We start from the raw sequence: 18,796 nt of genomic DNA, 5'->3' as shown, positions 1-18,796 counted from the left end.
ATTTAACTATTTTCCTCTATTTTTGATAATAAGTACCTTGGTGAGCATAAGAAACTCAAAAAACAACCTAAATTCTTTGAAAAGTAGTGTAAGTCAAGAATGTGAGCTATTATGGCGACAAAAAAGAAGAAAGAATAACTACATAACATTTTACTTCAGTCTTCAATTATATTATACTTCAGAAATCATACTAATATGCTGATGTGATACTCAAGAAACATTTATCAACGTTGAAAACAATTAAAAACATAAGCAGCTTAATTTTTTTTTAGGATTCTTTGAACAGCATTTCTTAGGAATCTTCTTTAGAAATATTTTATAAATAAATGTCTTCTGTTTTGGTCAATTTAATGTGTCCTTATTAAATTAAAGTATTTAAAGAGTTTGGTATACTGTTATTTTACCAGTTTTTATGATTGTTTCATAAGTTGAGAGATGGGAGTTTTTATTAGTTTTTTATTTACAACAAAACCTGCCCAACTGCAACTCAAAACTAGCCCAAAACTCGCGTTTTAGGGGTTTCCTGGTCAAAAAAATGCATTCCGGGGGGTAAAATATATGGTTTTTTTGCCATGGGTCCCTGCTAAAATGAGAATTTCCGGCGCTAAATATAACATAAATGGTGTCACTTCAACCCGCGGACATGAGAAACAGCCCGACGCAACGGCGTTAAAGTAGCCCAATTCCGCGGGAAAACTGCGGACTTGGCAACACTGGTGTACGTTTAGTGATGAGATTTGATGAGACTTTTGCATATGCAACAAACTCGTCTCCATGACAACATTTTTAACAGGCAATAAACCACAGAAATATGCTTACCAAAGCTCCTAACAAGTAAGATGTTTATTTATTTGTTTACATATTAAAAACGTTATTATTCAATTATTATTAGTCATTATTCAAAAACAACAACAACAAAAAGGTAACATCTGCTATCACTCCACAGAGAGAGGGAATGTTCCAGTTGAAGACTCATGGTAACAAGATCTGTCAAAAGGTCGCCTTTGTCTCTTGTCACATTAAGTCTTATTGTGTTTGAAATAAACTGGTGTTCAGCTTGTTCAAGGAAATGTTTCCAAGGTTTATTTCCGCGATATTCAAAGTCCAGTTTACTGTCCTGACACACCTGTTCGTCTCCGTCAATTGGAATTGCCAAACTATAGCTATGCACTACTGACTACTGCCGTTTTTGGATTGTGCTAGTTGTCTTCGTGTTTGTTTTGTGGAATCTATATTCATTTCTGATGGAGTTGAGAGAATTCAACAATCAAGTCCATCCAGCTCCAGGTAAGAGAACGTGTACCTGAGAGTGCTAATGTGATATTTACACTCTTGTTAGCTAGTCCCGATTACATAAACGTTACATGTTTTCATTTACAGCTGGATAACTGAAACTATTAAAATATTATAAACCATAATTTTGGAGACTGTATATGGTACAGTTCCTTATCTGTATGTCATTAAATTATGTAATTCTATACGAACTGATTTGACTGCTATTAAAAATATGTTTCTCACTGTAAAATGCACCGATAATAACAGTGTACGTTACACTGCCCGGACAAAAAAGTCGCTGTTTGGATGTAACATAAATAGGCAATGCTATGATTGGATCATTATTGCAGTATTATGTTTCTATATGTTAACAGTTCTAGCTTTAATTGAAGTAGTGTGTAGCTTTTCATTTATTTCTTGGATTATGTCATGATTCACCAGATTCAAACTGTGAAAAAATGCTTACAGAGTGCTAGCATGGTCAATACCAGATCTTGACCAAAAATGTATGCACCTCTTGATGGAAGTATATGTTGTGATGTAATGTCAATCAGGTGCATCAGTTTTTGGCCCAGATCTTGTATTGACAGTGCGAGCGTCAAGCACACTGTAAAGTCTACTCCAGCACATCCCAAATAATTTTAATGAATTTAACGTCTGATTTAAGGTGTGAAAAATATTCTTCATTCTAAGTGAATCATTCTATGAATCTTGACATTATAATCATAGTATTTACTAACTGATTATTATTATTTTATTTTTTAGAATAATGTATTTGGTGAGGTAACTAATCAGCTTTTTACAGTTGCTTTTTTGTGTTGTTAAATGGGCCTAAATACACACTGTTTTCCATTAAGCATGTTCAGAGTGAAGTCTGTGATGTAAAGTCTGTTATTTTAGAAGTGTTAAGGAGAACTGGATATATAGGTCATGGCTATGTATAGTAATGTAGTGCATATATTATTTTCTGTGCTGATGGGAAATTGCTGCTCCAGTCCTATTTTTTAACACAACCATTACTGCATTTGGCTTTAATATCTCACAGTACAGTTAAGCATCAGTATTATTCTTATCCTTGCCATATATAATTTTTATACCAACATTTGTAATTGTTATTGCTCTGAAATTAATCTGTTTTCTCTGAACGCCAACAGACTACCCTAGTCCATATGGTTCCCAGCATTCATTAAGGTTACGGACAGCTCCAGCCCAAGATACCAGTGCGGTTCAGTTTGATTGGTCCTCCCCGCCTGAAGATGCTGAAGAGTCTAATGAGCCTCAAGATCTCAGAGAGCTGCCGCTGCACATGGGCCTGAAGAGAGCAGTATGGTACATGCATGATCTCATTTTTAATTTTTACATTATCAATATTTAGCCATACTCTTGAATTAAAATTGATACAAACAATTCTTTCTGTGCCTTAAAGAGGATTTATTATGCAAAAATCACTTCTATATGGTGTTTGAACATAAATGTGTGTGTACACAACCACAATAAGCAGTGTCTCAGACGAAGGCGTTAGCAATTTCTGTGCAATTTTTTTGCCACATTGTACAGGCCCTGCCCACGACTGCTGATTCACTTTGCCCTATTAATAATAATAATAATAATAATAATAATATATTTTATTTATAATGCACTTTTCATTCCGAAGAATTTCAAAGTGCAACAAAGAAAAAAAAAGAAGAAAAAAAGAATAACAAGTAAAAATATAGAATACTACAAATAATCAACCAACACAGAAAACTGAACAGAAACAGAGCTGATGATGGAAGTCTCTGTAAACTCTGCAGCACACTGTGGTCCACTCCATGTTTTACATTTCTCCCAGCGGCAGTGTCCTGATGATGTCGTCAAGGCATGACAGCGGAAGGCTAGATGATGGGTCTTCATCATGATTTAGATGATGGAGATCGTCGCAGCACCATGCAGGAGGTAGATAAAGTTTTCCAGGCACTTCTGTGGACACACCGGGGTCGACGCAGAAGTCCAAGCCACTCCACGGCCGCAATGCAAGACGGAACAGTGGCGCAGCCGAGAAGCGGAACATCCCAACATCATGCCGGACGCTGATGACGCTGGCCCGGTGCAAACTTCAGCCACCATGCATCTCAAGCCTGAGGGAGACCACCAGTGAGCAGCCGACACCAAGAAGAGAGAGCAGCCGCAGTGAGCAACATGAAATGTCCTTCAAACCAAAACCAACCGCAGCAATTCAAACATAAACATCAGAGCGGTGGAAAACGGCAAAACGACGAACAACGTCCTCTCAGTGGCTGCCAGCAATCAGCAACAGTCCCAATTGTAGCTCTGACAGTTAGACTAGTCACAAACATAATAAAATAAAATCTAAATCTAATAGTACAGTAACATGATTTGTGGGTAGAGAAGCGCCGAACTGACAACGCCAGCATCCTCTCCCCCACGTTGCCTCAATTTAGCAGTGAGTGAGTGGTACACAGTCTGCCATGTTTATCTCCTCACCAGAGAATTTTACAGCAGCATCCAAATAAGAAATTAATTCTTATTAAAGCTGCTAAAGTTAGTAACTCAAGAGCAGTGAGTGATTTTCTGTTTTTACTTTGTTCTTTTATTAATATTAATAGCATTTTTAACAGTAGGTACTGTATATTATGCTGCTATAACATGCATGCACATATTTAATATACACATTTCTTTACTTGCTGTTTACATTCACAGAGACATAAACAGACTGTGTTTATGTGAACTCTGTGTGTTTTTGACATAATCTTGTGTGTATTTGATGGTTAAAGAGCAATACGGTGTGAAAGAGAACTTAGTTTAATACTCACAGGCTGCACAGTCTGACAACCAGCTCTCTGTGCGCATACTTTGCCATATCAGAAAACCATATCAGAAGTCTGATATGGCTTTAAAGGTGCCATGAACTGGCTTTTTAATTTTTTTATACTGTTGTCTGAGCTCAACTAATGATGTTCGTGTGGTTTTTACATTCAAAAACATCATAACTAATAAGCAATAGGCTATTTTCTACACTGATTTTGAGGCTCTCTCCAAAACGCTGGGTTTTGATGGGCGTGACGCACTGGAGACTTGAAAGTAAACGCCCACGGCTAGGATTGGATAAGATTTGCATATTTATTATGGACTCTGCCTTTCAACTCTGGAGCGACAGAGGTATCACAGCTATCAAAGTCCTCTATGACAATGGTATCTTCATGCCTTTCGCCACCCTATCAGCCAAATTTCAACTCCCTGCCTCTCACCTTTTTCGCTTCTTTCAAATTAGGCATTTTGTACAAAGAAATTACCCTGACTTCCCAAATCTACCACCAGAGATTTTGGTAGACACTCTTCTCAAAGTTAACCCCAATCAGAGAGGAGCTATTTCTTATATTTTTAAAGCTCTTGATTCCACTCTCTCCAATTTCCCCCCAAAAAACAGAGATCTATGGGAACAGGACTTGGGACATATTGAGGAAGATCAATGGGACCAGATTCTAGAGCTAGTCCATAATTCTTCCATCTGTGCACGGCACGGATTGATTCAATGTAAACTAATACATAGGACTTACTACACTAACCACAGATTGTCTAAGTTCTACCCCAATGTTATAGATGTCTGTAATAGGTGCAACCAATCTCCTGCAGATTTCATTCACATGTTTTGGTCATGTTCAAAGCTAACAGACTTTTGGTTTAAAATTTTCAGCACTCTTCACACAGCCTACAATTGTATATCAAACCCAAATCCTTTGTCTGCCCTTTTTGGTATTTCACATGGCCAGTGATGCCAGTAACGCGTTACATAGTAACGCGTTACTCTAATCTGACTACTTTTTTCCAGTAACGAGTAATCTAACGCGTTACTATTTCCAAACCAGTAATCAGATTAAAGTTACTTATCCAAGTCACTGTGAGTTACTATTTTAGTCATTTTCCTTTGTAAAAACGACAGCTTATCAAAGTTCTCAGCCCGAGGGCTGGAGCCGTGTTTTTTATTTATTTATTTTATTTTTTACATTGTTGCAGCCATTAAAATAGTTCAGTTTTGTTTTTAATGTCAAAGTAGTTATTTTTCGTTTCGTTTTTTATTATCCTAATTTTGTTTGTTAAATTAAAGTTTATATAGGCAAGACAATTCAAGAGTTGGTTTGAGAGACTAGGCTATTAAACATGCGGTTAACTCACTGGGTCGTCACATAAAAAAATTAAAACTTTAATTTAAAAAACAAAAATTGCTCCAAACATTTTTCTAAATGAACTTAAAAAATAAACGAAACGAAATATAACTACTTTGACATTAAAAACAAAGTAGGCTAGTTATTATACCACCACAAAGGCATTTCTGACGAGCTGAGGCAGCTGATAGATTAGCCTACTGCTCACAACATGCTCGCAACGGTGCTCAAAAAACCCGAAACGGGCTACACAATCTAAACAAACAAAAAAAAAAGTACAGGCAGGTTGTCTTATAGCCTACCTTACACTTCAGCAAAATTAATATAAATCCGATCTTCAATTCCCGCGGTATATGCTCATTTAACGGAGTTCACATCAAAGCAAAAGATTCCAGCATTTTATTCAGCAGCTCATTTTAAATTCAATGATCGCAATATGAGAGAGAGAGCGACCTAAGCACTGGTAAGATCATTAGTCTCATTATTTTATATTAAAGATGATTGTGTTTTGTGTGACTTATTTTAAAGTTTCATTTACGGCCATATGCGTTGGCTTGCTTTACTCATCTGCAGCGATGTTGCAGTTGCACCGTCATATCTATCTGACTACAACATAACACGTTCTCACACATTTATTTTTTAATTATTTGCCAGGAGTAAAATTTACACATGTGGTTTAAACAACCAGATATATTTAGGCTACATTTGTCCGGTTTAGTTTGAAATGCTTTCATGCACCTTCTGAATTGGTTTGTTTGAGTGATCGGAATTAAATACGTCTGGAAAGACTCTCGGAAGGCATTTAGGCCCACTCCTGGTCATTTCGCAATCAGATAGATACTTGGTCAGAGAAAACGAATGAAGGAACCAGTTGTAAAAAGGCCATAACTCTAGCAGCTGTGCTGAAGATACGGACTCTTTAACCCTGCGCGAGCCATATCTTGACAGTGGCGCAAGCTATCATGGTCTCATGTTGTTTCCACCAGCACATCTCATTGTTCATTTTAATTATTAAAATAAATATAAAACGAAGGAGAAGCCTAAAAAAGGGGGCGTAAAAAAGTCGGGACCGTCAGTCTCGGGCATAAATACAATAAAATGTGTTGCCAAAAACGGTTGTCATTTCTATTTTGAGGCGGCAGCGGTGTTGTCGGCAACTGCTGAATGTAACTAATAAAGTAACTTGTAATCTAACTTAGTTACTTTTAAAATCAAGTAATCTGTAAAGTAACTAAGTTACTTTTTAAAGGAGTAATCAGTAATCAGTAATCAGATTACTTTTTCAAAGTAACTGTGGCAACACTGCACATGGCAGCACCCTAACAGCTGAAGCACAACATTCTCTGGCCTTCTGTACTCTGCTTGCTAGGCGATTGATCTTACTTAACTGGAAGCAAGCCTTACCTCCATCATATGATAGATGGATTAAGGAAGTTTTACATAACTTAAAACTTGAGAGGTTAAGGTTCTCCCTTAGAGGCTCCTTGAGGAGATTTGACAAAACTTGGAACCCCTTGCTTTCCATCATAGATTCTCTAAATATCATTCCTGATGAGTGAAATGTTTATATCCTTTGGACATACAGTGTAACTAACAACAATGCAACTTATTATTTTTAATTTGTCTTTTTGTTTAAAAATTTTTTTTTAATTTATATATATATTTTTTTTTTTATTATTATTATTATTATAATTTTTTTATAATTTTTTCTTCTTGTTTGTTATCTAGAAGTGGGGACGTCAGGGTCTGGGACCCCATGTAGGGGACAGGGATAGTGTTATGTTGGAAGTGTGTGTGGGGGAACGTGAGCACTGTTGTATATTTATAGGTACTGTTTCTTATTGTGTGCATCATGTATTTTGGTGCTCAATAAACATATTTGGGGGAAAAAAAAAAGATTTGCATATTTAATGAGCTTAAGCTCCCCTGTCAGTTTACGATGAGGGAGAGAGGAGAGATTGAGGGAGAAGCGGCAACCAGAACGATTTTCTCGACCAGAGGGCTCGTAAACGTCTTTATCAATCAAACACAATTATTTATTTCTCATTGACCCACGACTGATTGGACTATTATTTTTATATTACACATAGCCCGCAAGATTGGACGATATAAGTGCGAACCGCACGCACACACACACACATTTGGCGCACCGCCCTTCAGAATAGCAGAACAAGAACGGAATATAATGAGATTCGTCAGCCTGCCGGGCTTTGCGAGCCCTGGCCCATACGTGCCTGAGTCCAGCGTGCTAAAGTTATGCTCTGTTAGACACCTACACATAAGAAAAACGATCTATAACAATGCAATACTCTTACATCTAAAAACACGTTCTACTCACATACGTGTGTTGCAGCATTCCTGTTGGATCCAAATCCAGCATCGACCGGAGATTTGTTTACAAACGATTCCGCAGTGAAATGAAGCGAACACTGACTTCCCCACGTGAGCTGGAACTTCATTAAAAAGAAATGAAGTCTCTCACATTCCTAATATCGAAGGAAGCTTATGCAGCGACTGTGTTCTTCCACAATATCTTGTTTGCTATCTTCAACATGTTTATTGCTGCTGGCTTGTGATCGACCAAACAGCTCAATGAGTCTGTGAGTGGGGCTACTGAATTACACGTTCTGTAGAGGTGTGTTTCGTCATGCAGTGATGTAAGCATGAAGCACAGGACCGTTTGCTGAGCCTGGTGTCTATAAAAGCTTTTCTTTGACTAACAAGAAAGTTTTCTGCTCTGAAACTTAGAGGATATTCTTATATTACCATGACCTTTTATATATCAAAAGCTCAAGGGAAAGTTGATTTCTCAATTCATCACCCCTTTAAAATGTATGCAAATAATAAACTTAAAGAACTGCAATATCACATGAGCATAACCACGATATAAATGATAATCAAAAACAAATAGATGTCTTAGTTTTTTGCAGATTATCCAAGGCACGAGCTGTAAAGGCTCAGCCCTCTTCTAGAAAGCAGAAGCTCATTTGCCTTTAAAGACATACGCATGAAAACGGCATGTTTTTCCTTCCACTCAAAAATGGGCATTTACAACATGGTATAATCAATTATATGTGGGGTATTTTAAGCTGAAATTTCACACATGGAGACACCTGAGACTTTTATCTTGTAAAAAGGGGCATACTAGGCCCCCCTTAACACTAGTTCAAAAAAGTTTCAGACAGAACTAGCCATTGAAATTTTTACTATTAGAAAGTTTTATTGTAATATGGCTTGTTTCTTTTTCATTTTCGTCCAGGCAGGTACAACGGATGAGAGTTCCAGTTGTTTCTAGCTCTTGGAACATCAAGCAATCTAAGACATTTCGCCGTTTCATTGAGGTTGCCGAAAACATTTTCAGCTACTTTGTTCTGTGGAAAAGGGGAATCCAAAGGATAGGAGGTGAAAGAAATTGTTAACATAAATAAGAAATGCTGCTCTTATTAGCTCATGTGTTTTTGACCCATTAAATCAGCTGGTCATCTAAAAAAAGATGCCAAGAACACTATAATAATAATATATAAGCCTAGTGGAGATGAAAGAAACAAGTATATTAAAAAATCTTTTGTGTTCAAAAATAAAATATATGCATTAATATATTTGTTCTTTCTCTTTATCCACTTGTTTTCTTGCAGGTCACTTTGGTGGAGGAGTCCAATCCTACTTCCTGTTCCTGAGATTTCTTGTGATTCTCAACTTCCTGTCCTCCTTGTTAATCGCAGCATTTGTCCTCATTCCCAGCATTGTGTTTCGCTCCATGAACTTGAACTCCACCATCTCTACTTTCAATCTAACCGGTAGGATCTCTCTGGTATAAAAAACAGATTTCCATGCTTCAGTGCCTCCACTGAAATGAATATTCTAGCTGGTTACAGGATAACACAATCTCTCTCTCTCTCTCTCTCTCTCTCTCTCTCTCTCTCTCTCTCTCTCTCTCTCTCTCTCTCTCTCTCTCTCTCTCTCTCTCTCTCTCTCTCTCTCTCTCTCTCTCTCTCTCTCTCTCTCTCTATAAAATGCTCAATAGAATGGAGAATAGACATGGTCAGGATGTTGTACTTCTCTTTAAAGCTTTTTTAAAAGCTAGGGTTGGTGTTGAATACAGATATTATAAAGAAATGAATGATATGGAGTCTTTTGAACTCCAGTGGTGTTATAAGAATATCATCTGTACTGTAATTGAAGGAGAACTCATCTTTGACATGTTATTAATTTGAAGTTGGTTGAATAGTTGATCCAATGAAACTGTTGTGTTAAATAAAGTTTTTTCTAAAAATCAAAAAAAAAATCTCTCTCTCTCTCTCGCTCTCTCTCGCTCTCTCTCTCTCTCTCTCTCTCTCTCTCTCTCTCTCTCTCTCTCTCTCTCTCTCTCTCTCTCTCTCTCTCTCTCTCTCTCTCTCTCTGAACTGAGACTCTTTATAATATCTGGAAAAAAAGCTGCAAGACTCTGACAACATATTTAGCACTAGTACCTTCACAGTTTAACTTCACAAAGTTCTATTAAATAAAAGATTAAACAGAGCTGAAAACTTTGCACTGTCCTGCAATGTTTATTTCCAACCTGCTTCAGCACACCAGTTTTCAAGCGATGCTGAAGAGCTGGTTTGTGTGTGTTTAATTATAGGGCTGGAGCTAAACTCTGCAGGACAGTGTGTCCCCAGGAGGAAGGAAATGAAGAGTACAAAAGCATTTGCTGATTTAGTTTAATAATTATTAATAATAACTAATCCTTTCAAAGAGAACCAGATCACTTTAGATTAGAAAGAGTTTAACTATTTTAATAGAGCAGAATAAACTTTAATTTACTATAGACTTTACTTCCCTGTACTGATATATTTTTATTGCCTAATGCAAAGTAGTTTACTGTAGTTATTATTAATAGTTTTCTGGAATTGCCTTTATGTCATTTACTAAACCCTCTGTTCCTAATATTATTGGATTCAGGGTAAAACTATCAGAAAATACTTCTTTGTTGAAATACTTTTCACTTAAAATAAAATGAACTTTTTAATAGTGTTTTTATATACAGTATATCTGCAATCAAATTCTCATCGTATTTTTTGTTTGAAACAGGTGTGGATATATGCATGCAGTATGATCCAAAACCTGATACCCTGATAGTGTTCATCACATACTTTCTGGACCTGATCTCAGGAACGGTATGGAGATACTCAATGAATTAATACATTTCTAAACAGTAGAAAAGTATCTATTTTCTATTATTGTTATATTTTAAAATGTTAATTTTTGTGATGGTAAAGCTGAACTTTCAGTCTCACTACTCAATTCTTCAGTGTCACATGATCCTGAATTTTTTTGTAATTTGCTGATTTATTTTATATATATATATATATATATATATATATGTATGTATGTATGTATGTATGTATGTGTGTGTGTGTGTGTGTGTGTGTGTATGTATTTTTTTTTTCGGGGGGAGTAAAAAGTATTTACTATCACTTCACATTTCATCAGTTTAAAGCTGCACTATGTAATTTGTCCGTCCGCTAGAAGGCACCTGTTCAAAACAAAGGCATAGTTGGATGATGCCAAGTTTGAGGTCAGAATCTTGGGACATGTGGTCTTCACCTCACAGTCAGTGGGAAATAGGAGGTGGGCAGAAATAATGTTCATGGATGCATTTATTAACGTTACTGTAGTATGAAGCAAAGCAGGACAGAATGTTGAGGAGCTGAGCAAGGCCGCTGGAGTGATTGTCACGCAAACACATGCCTTGCGAGAGATTATTAAATAATAATGTTTAACTTACTTAGGACTCACTCGGAATAGAAAATAATCCCTGTTTATTTCACATCTGAGATCTTATTTTTTATTATGAATATCTTCTAAATGATCTTCACTCCTCATAATCATGTCTTCCTTTAGGGTTTTATGGAATATTCATACCTGTTTTATGGCTACTATAATAATACAATGATTGAGAGTAATGGCTTCTCGTACAACATCCCTTTGGCGTATCTGTTGACGGCAGCCTTTTACTTCCTCTTCTGCTTCATTTGTATGATTATTAGGTGAGTCAGCTTTGTCAGATTTTTTGAACAAAAATAAAAGCAACATATTAAAAGAACATTGCTGAAGTATTAAGTCGACATCCCTGCATGACCAACAGAATGGGCGGCACAGCTCGTGTTGCTGTAGTGACGGGTGGAGGAGCAACGGGGAGTTACAGTATGCTGGTGTTTACAGGATGGGATCACGGTCTCCAAGGAGACGGTGCAACGAAGCTTAAACAAAACAATTTTCGCTACCGGTTACAGGTCTGTGTATTGGAGAACAAGTTTGAAATCAAATACCTTTTGTAAGAAAATATAGTAAGCTATTGTGTAGGAGTAGGTCTATTTTGAAAAAAAACTTATCAAAACTAATCATTAAAAGGAAACTGCTAGTGTAGTATTATGTTTATCATTATCTTGATATATATATATATATATATATATATAAATCTTTTTATTTTATTTTGTCTCTCTTCCTCAGGTGGATCTAGAAGAGGAAAGACTTAAAAAAAGGGCTGCCTCTCTGACTTTGGGCCAAACAGTCTCTCTCTATGCGCTCCGGGTTTTCCTTAACATAGTTGTCTTAATACTAATTGGTGCAACTTTGTATGGAATTGCTGAGGCAACCCAGTTCAGCCAGGTTAGCTGAAGTTTCTAAAACTGAAGTGTCTAAAACTAAAGTCGCATTAAATCTTATGTAGAGATTTTTCTAGTGCTGTGTCTGAAATCAAATACTTCCCTACTATATAGTATAAACTGCATGCCGGGACAGTACTTTATTATCCCATGAGGCCATAGGAGAGTTGTGAATTGCGGTAAAGCGATGGTCACATGCAAGCCTGCAGTCCCCTCTCAGATACTGAAGCTTTCGCGCCTCGATCGCCCCCCGGTGACCGGTCCCAGTATAGCCGCCCCTCTGTGTTTTCTAATGGATGCGAGGCAAACTGAACAATAAAATTACACTTCAAATATATTTTCCCCAGAGTTAGTTTATGTCATTGAAGGCAGTTATCATCCCGATGATTTCATTTCAAGTGTTCGTTTTTAAAATAAGTTTAGTTTTAGTTAGTTATCTGATACTATAAAAACAGGGGGGGGGGGGGGGGTGACGTCATGATTGACGTCTTCTCTGAGTGAAGTTGTCACTGAGGCACCAACGGACTTTTTTCTGAATTTTTGGGAGCAGTTTGGAGCTTTAGGTTTAATTTCTACATTTCCATAACTGTTTATTTCACACCAACATAATTAATTGTTCTGCATCTGCGAGAGTGTGGGTGGGCTTTTGATATCGCAGATGTGCTTCCTGCTCTACTTCCTGCTCTCTACTGCGCAACTCCGGTCCCGAAATCGCTACTGCGCAGACTCGGTCCCAATATGTCAGCGCCGTGCAGGCTGCCTGAAAGCTTCAAATATGGCAAGCGGAAACGGATGATGTCGAGTCGTCCATATTTTTTTACGGTCTATGGTCACATGCAGTGCTGGGTAGTAACTTATTCTATGTAATCCTGGATCACGTAATCAGATTCCTAAAATTACAAACTTGTAATTGGATTATTACATTTTATAATACCGAGTGCGAGTCCAATGATAAAACATTGGAATAACTAGCTATTTAATCAGAACCTCCATTGTAAGAACTACTATAAGGACATTTCTCAATGATGTGTTACTCAATTTGACTTACATTATGAGATGTTGCAACTGTAATTCCTCACCATCAGCATTATCATGTGTATGTCTATCAACAAAACATGTATTTCTAATTTATCGCAGTGTACATGCGGGAACTGTATCAATAACGTTAGCTTGAGCACTGACGTGAATGACAGATGCGTCATTAAAGTTTGTAAAACAAACCTTGCTTCTTCCTTTATCTTTACTCATAGTAGTAAGAATATGACAGCCAATTTGCATTAATAGACATTGTTTTAGGTAACAGTGTGCACACAGCTGGTATTTTGAACACACAGTAGAAAATCAATAATTATTCATACTTACAGGTTGTGATTCTGAGGAGCAAGCTGGTCCAAATAAAATGGGTACTGACCTATCTTTCAAGAGCAAGTGTTTTGCGAATCCCGCGTTGAAGGGCAGGTCAAGTTGTTAGCTAGCGGACAATGTACAACATAGGCGGGCATTATGCAAATCTGTGTTATCTAGTGACGTAGAACCGTAACGCAATGGGATACGAATTCCTGATGATTCATTTAGACGGTCCAGAGTCGAGTCTTTCTTTTGGGAGACAATAACTCTATTTATAGTGTACTTTTGACTTTACAACATTGCTTTTACATTCTCAGACAGCCATACACATCGCATGAAAGGGGATATTAGAAAAACTATAATAATGGCACTTTAATATTCACAAAATGGCAATAAATGATTTACCCTAATTCTCCTAATTTTATCGTTTACATTTTCCTTTTGTAAAAAAGCCTATAGTTTAAATATATGGTCGGAAAGTCTTCCAGTTTTGTGGAACTGCACACACAAGAATGACCGCTAGTTAGGCAGCTATAATTACATGGGAAATTGAGAGGCCACACAGCAGAAAAAAGTAACATATTATTATATAATAATAATTTAACTTTTTTTTTATTATTTTTTATTTTTTTAGATTAAATTCATTATTAGCATTTTATCAGTTTCCGAATCTCCTGCAGATCCTACACAGACGCCAGTTTGAGAACGCCTGCCATATGTTTATTGTACTTTATGTTGTTGATGACAAAGACTGGAATAACTTTTCTTTCTTTTCACATTTTTAAATCAATGTTAAAAAATAATTCTTTTTAAATCAATGTGATAAATGAGTTAGATCAAAACAAAAGTAATCTAAAAGTAATCAAATTATATTACCTAAAATGTGTAATGTATAGATTATGTTACTAACTACAACTTTCATCATGTCATTTGTGTTCAGTAATGGATTACAGTTTATAAGTAATCTACCCAGCACTGGTCTGTGACTCTGGACAGTGACAACATGGCGGATGTTGCGTGATTGAATTTCATTCATACTACACTCATTCATACTAGTATATAGAATGTACTTTTTGTTTTAAGTTTCAGACCAAGTTTAGTACCTAATGTATGTGATTTCAGACACAGCATAGGTCTATTTTTTGCAAAAATGCAAAAAATCAATGTATCTATTTATTTATTTGACAATTCATTTATTAAAATCTTTCTTCCAGCTTAAAAAAACAACAGGTTTTGAGGGGCTGTTGTTGCAATATTTACCTTCCATGGTCATAACAGCAAGCAATTTTTTGGTGCCTTTACTGTGTGACAAGATTGCAATACTGGAAAAGTATTCTCCCAGTACCACGGTCATCCTGGCCTTGCTGCGGTAAGAGCAATACTCGCACCCACACAGAATAACGATATCAAAGAGCAGAAAGGTGAAGAGCAGTACTTGTTTAGCCTTGGTTAAAGAGCTCTTAGCCCGCAGTTTTTTTTTGTGACCCTCAATAAATAGCTTTCAAAATGAATCATTTCAAATGAAGCACCATCCTATCCGTTAAATACTCACACAATGTTCATTCATCCACTGCTCAATTTTACTCATTGTCTGCATTTGTCATTGTAGGGCAGTCTTTCTGCGTTTGGTGAGTTTGGGTGTATTGCTGTACACTCTATGGGAACAGATTACCTGCAAGGGTAAAAACGACAATGAAAACTGTACACCCTGCAATTACTATTATGATCAATATAAGGTAAACAACTTAAGATATGCACTCAATTATAATTTGGTCAGATACTATACTGTTCAAAAATTTGGGGTTGGTAAGATTTTTTAAATGTTTTGGAAAAAAGTGTAATGTAATTTATTCCTGTTTTGACGAAGCTGAGTTTTCAGCTGCAGTTACTCCAGTCTTCAGTGTTATTTGGTCATTCAAATAATATGGAGCTAGAAATATGACAAAATTATCTGAATTTGAATTGTATAAATCTGAATTAACAAAATTGAATATTATGTTGCATTTTACATAGTTCTGAATATGAATTTTTAAATGTTGAATATAGAACATTTGAAATTGAACACATGTTTTTATGTCAAAATTGTATAGACGGGTATTTTCAAACAGCAGATATTTTGTTCTGAATTAATAGACAAAATATTCAGTTTTTGAAAATACAGAGTCAAGATTTCAGATGAAGAAGAAATTCAGAACATCAAATTCAATATTCAATATCAATTAAGCTAGACTAAAAAAGTTAAATATAGGCTACATAAATAAAACGTTTAGGTTACAGCTGCATCAGTCTATGAGATTTTTTTTTTTTTTTTTGATGATGATTTGTTGTTTTTTGATGTTGTTGAACTCTGAAGCCAGGACGAAAACCTTTTTGTTTAAATGATCTGACATGCGTTCTCGGCCACGTCAAACCACGACTGGCTGCATGTTCAATGAGTGTAGCTCTACAGCCGATGTAGGCTACACTCAACGGCTGTCCAACTTCACGCACTTGTTTTCATTAACTCGTTCAAGTTATCTGTATTAGTGGACTAAAGTAGGGAATAGTGAATGAGTGTTTAGGGTGCGATTTTGGATTCAACCCTGGAGAATGACAGATGATGTCAAAAGCTGAGATTTTCTTCACTAATCAGCGATTTGTAAACCACGCACAAAAAAATGAAAAATCTGGTCGAAATCTCATTTTGCGTGCATTAATCTAAACTAAACAAAAAAGTATAAAAGGGTTTTGATCTTTTCTCTTTATTCCATCACAAAAAGGTAATGAAATGATCAGATGGTGCTCCGTTTGACTTTTCTGTTATCCTTTACTCTTCCCTGATGATGACCTCTGGCCTACTTTCTGTAAGATCTGAATTTCTGCAGTTTGAATTTTAGAATATTGATTTGATGTTCTGAATTTCTTCTTCATCTGAAATCTTAAATCTGTATTTTCAAAAACTGAATATTTCCAGTCTATTAATTCAGAACAAAAAATCTTCTGTTTGAAAATACCCGTCTATACAATTTCGACATAATATTAAATTTAGTTAGATTACACTTGTTAATAATTCAGATTTATACAATTCAAATTCAGATCATTTTGTCATATTTCTAGCTCCATACTAATATGCTAAATTGTTGCTCAAGAAACATTTCAATCGATGTTAAAAACATCTGTGCTACTTAATATTTTTGTGGAAACTGTGAGATATATATATATATATTCAGTATTTTTACAATTTTATTTACTTTTTTTGAACAAAATAGTTTAAGTTGTAATTGAAGTCACTGCCACTGTTGCATTTTTTAAAACTTTCTCTTTTACAACCACAGTGCTGGGAGACGCGAGTTGGACAGGAAATGTATAAACTGACTCTTTTTGACTTCCTGATTACCATTGCAACACTTATCCTTGTAGAATTTCCACGCAGGTCTGTTTTTTTTTTTTTTTTTTTTTACATTTGTGTGTCTGTGTTTGTTAGTTCATATATTTCTATATTAAAAATGTATGTCTTGAACTTGTCGTTGACATATTCAGGATTGTGGTGGATCGTTGCTCATGTAAACTGACTCAGTTGGTGGGAAGGCAAGAGTTTCTGGTTGCCCCAAATGTTCTGGCTCTAGTTTACAGTCAAACGGTGGTTTGGACTGGAGCTCTTTTCTGTCCATTGCTGCCATTTATCAACACCATCAAATTCATCCTCTTTTATTACTCCAAAAAGGTATGGCATGAGTACAATCTTCCCAGACACATACACACACAATTGATTTGCTCATTTTGTACATGTTTGTTTGTGTCAGATAACTCTCTTCCAAAACTGTCAACCGGCAACAAGAAACTTTCGATCCACCACCTCCAACTTCTTCTTTCTTTTGGTTCTGCTCTTTGGATGGATGTTGGCCAGCATTGTTCTCCTTTACAGTGTGGCTAAGTGAGTGAGGCCTGTCACTTTCCATATAGTAGCACATTGTTTTTAATGACAGTGAGAGAATATTCATATGTAATCATGTGTATGTCATGCTTTTTGGGGGTAGGATCCATCCATCTTATGGCTGTGGGCCTTTCCGCTTTTACCCGACAATGTGGGAAGTTGTACCAGGAGCTGTCAAAATGCTAAACAGCACCAGTGCAGAATTCCTGTTTTATATCGGCTCCCAGAAATTCTCTATACCCCTCTTCATCTTCTCCTGGTCAGTATAAACAGCCTTGGTCAATTCAGGATGCCTAATGGTTCCATGTGAAACTTTAGTTTACTTTAATATGTTTAAAATCATTGATTTATATTGACAAATAATGATATTATTACAGGACTGCTTATGAAATAATTGATGATAAAAATTTGATTAAAAACATCCATTTATGTATTAAATGTATTTGATATTTAATACACAGTGTGCTCCTTTGCTATGTGAGCGCTTTGTCATCTGTCCATGGGAAAAGTGTAGCACTCCTGAAATCTCAGTGTAAACTGGTAAGTGCTTGGTTATTAGTAATCATTGGTTATATTTAAGTTGTGTGATTTGTGCTATTGTATAATATTGCGATATTATATACCTTTAAGCAAAGAAGAAGAAAAATACAGTTTTCTTCGTTCCAGTTTAACCTCTGACTGGAGCCATTATTAATCCATCCTTTAATCCGTATTTATCTGGGTGTAACAGGAACAGCGTGACAAGCAATTCCTGGTCCGACAAATTGAAGAGCTGAATGCCACAATGCAGAAGGATCAACCTGACCCACAGCAGCCTCAGAGAGAGACTAAGCCTTTCTACCACAATGCAACACGGGGGACTCAGCATGACAATTATGCATTTGACCCCAATGAAAACCCACAGCCATATTAAGACTTGTTGATAAAGTGTATGCTGAAAACTGTGCACTCCATCATTTTAAAGAAATAGAACCAATTATATTTTGACTACCATAAAATAGTTTGGGGTCATTATTATTAAATGTTATTATTATTATTATTATTTTAATTCAATTATTAATATTTCACAATATTACTGCTTTACTACATATCTGATCAAATTAATGCAGCCTTGGTGAACATACAGCTCTGGAAAAAATGAAGAGACCACTTAACATTGAGAAATCAATGTTAAGTGGTCTCTTTATTTTTTCCAGAGCTGTAAGAGACTTCTTTCATAAACATTTAAAAAATATTACCTGACCCCATACCTTTGAATGGTTTATATTTTAACATATGCATGCTTATGGGGCAATATACTAATTTCTTTATCTGTGTGGAAGAAGTTTTTAGCCACTCAAAACATAGTGATGGAGAATGTACTCTAGTATACTGGACTTTGTTAATCTGTACCTCCTTAAGCATTAAATCTTAATTATTTTTTTACTCAATTCTTTGTTAATTTGGATGAC

General features: G+C 36.1%; 1 protein-coding gene across 1 annotated transcript; it reads left to right on the top strand.

The window, feature by feature from the left end:
- The first annotated feature begins 701 nt into the window (after positions 1–701).
- tmc4 (transmembrane channel-like 4) lies at positions 702–18,757 on the top strand. Its single transcript, XM_067448413.1, has 17 exons — positions 702–834; positions 947–1,287; positions 2,430–2,604; positions 8,698–8,840; positions 9,074–9,235; positions 10,509–10,594; positions 11,322–11,467; positions 11,566–11,713; positions 11,931–12,089; positions 14,647–14,801; positions 15,042–15,168; positions 16,747–16,844; positions 16,952–17,135; positions 17,215–17,345; positions 17,449–17,604; positions 17,807–17,885; positions 18,076–18,757. The coding sequence occupies exons 2-17, from the start codon at positions 1,245–1,247 to the stop codon at positions 18,256–18,258; spliced, it is 2,175 nt and encodes a 724-aa protein (XP_067304514.1). The 5' UTR covers positions 702–834; positions 947–1,244; the 3' UTR covers positions 18,259–18,757.
- Positions 18,758–18,796: the final 39 nt, after the last annotated feature.

The sequence above is a fragment of the Pseudorasbora parva genome, chromosome 7 (genome assembly GCF_024679245.1).
Source record: "Pseudorasbora parva isolate DD20220531a chromosome 7, ASM2467924v1, whole genome shotgun sequence".
NCBI classification, from domain to species: Eukaryota; Metazoa; Chordata; class Actinopteri; order Cypriniformes; family Gobionidae; genus Pseudorasbora; species Pseudorasbora parva.
Note: the sequence above shows the minus strand (reverse complement) of the source record. Positions and strands in the feature narration are given on the sequence as shown.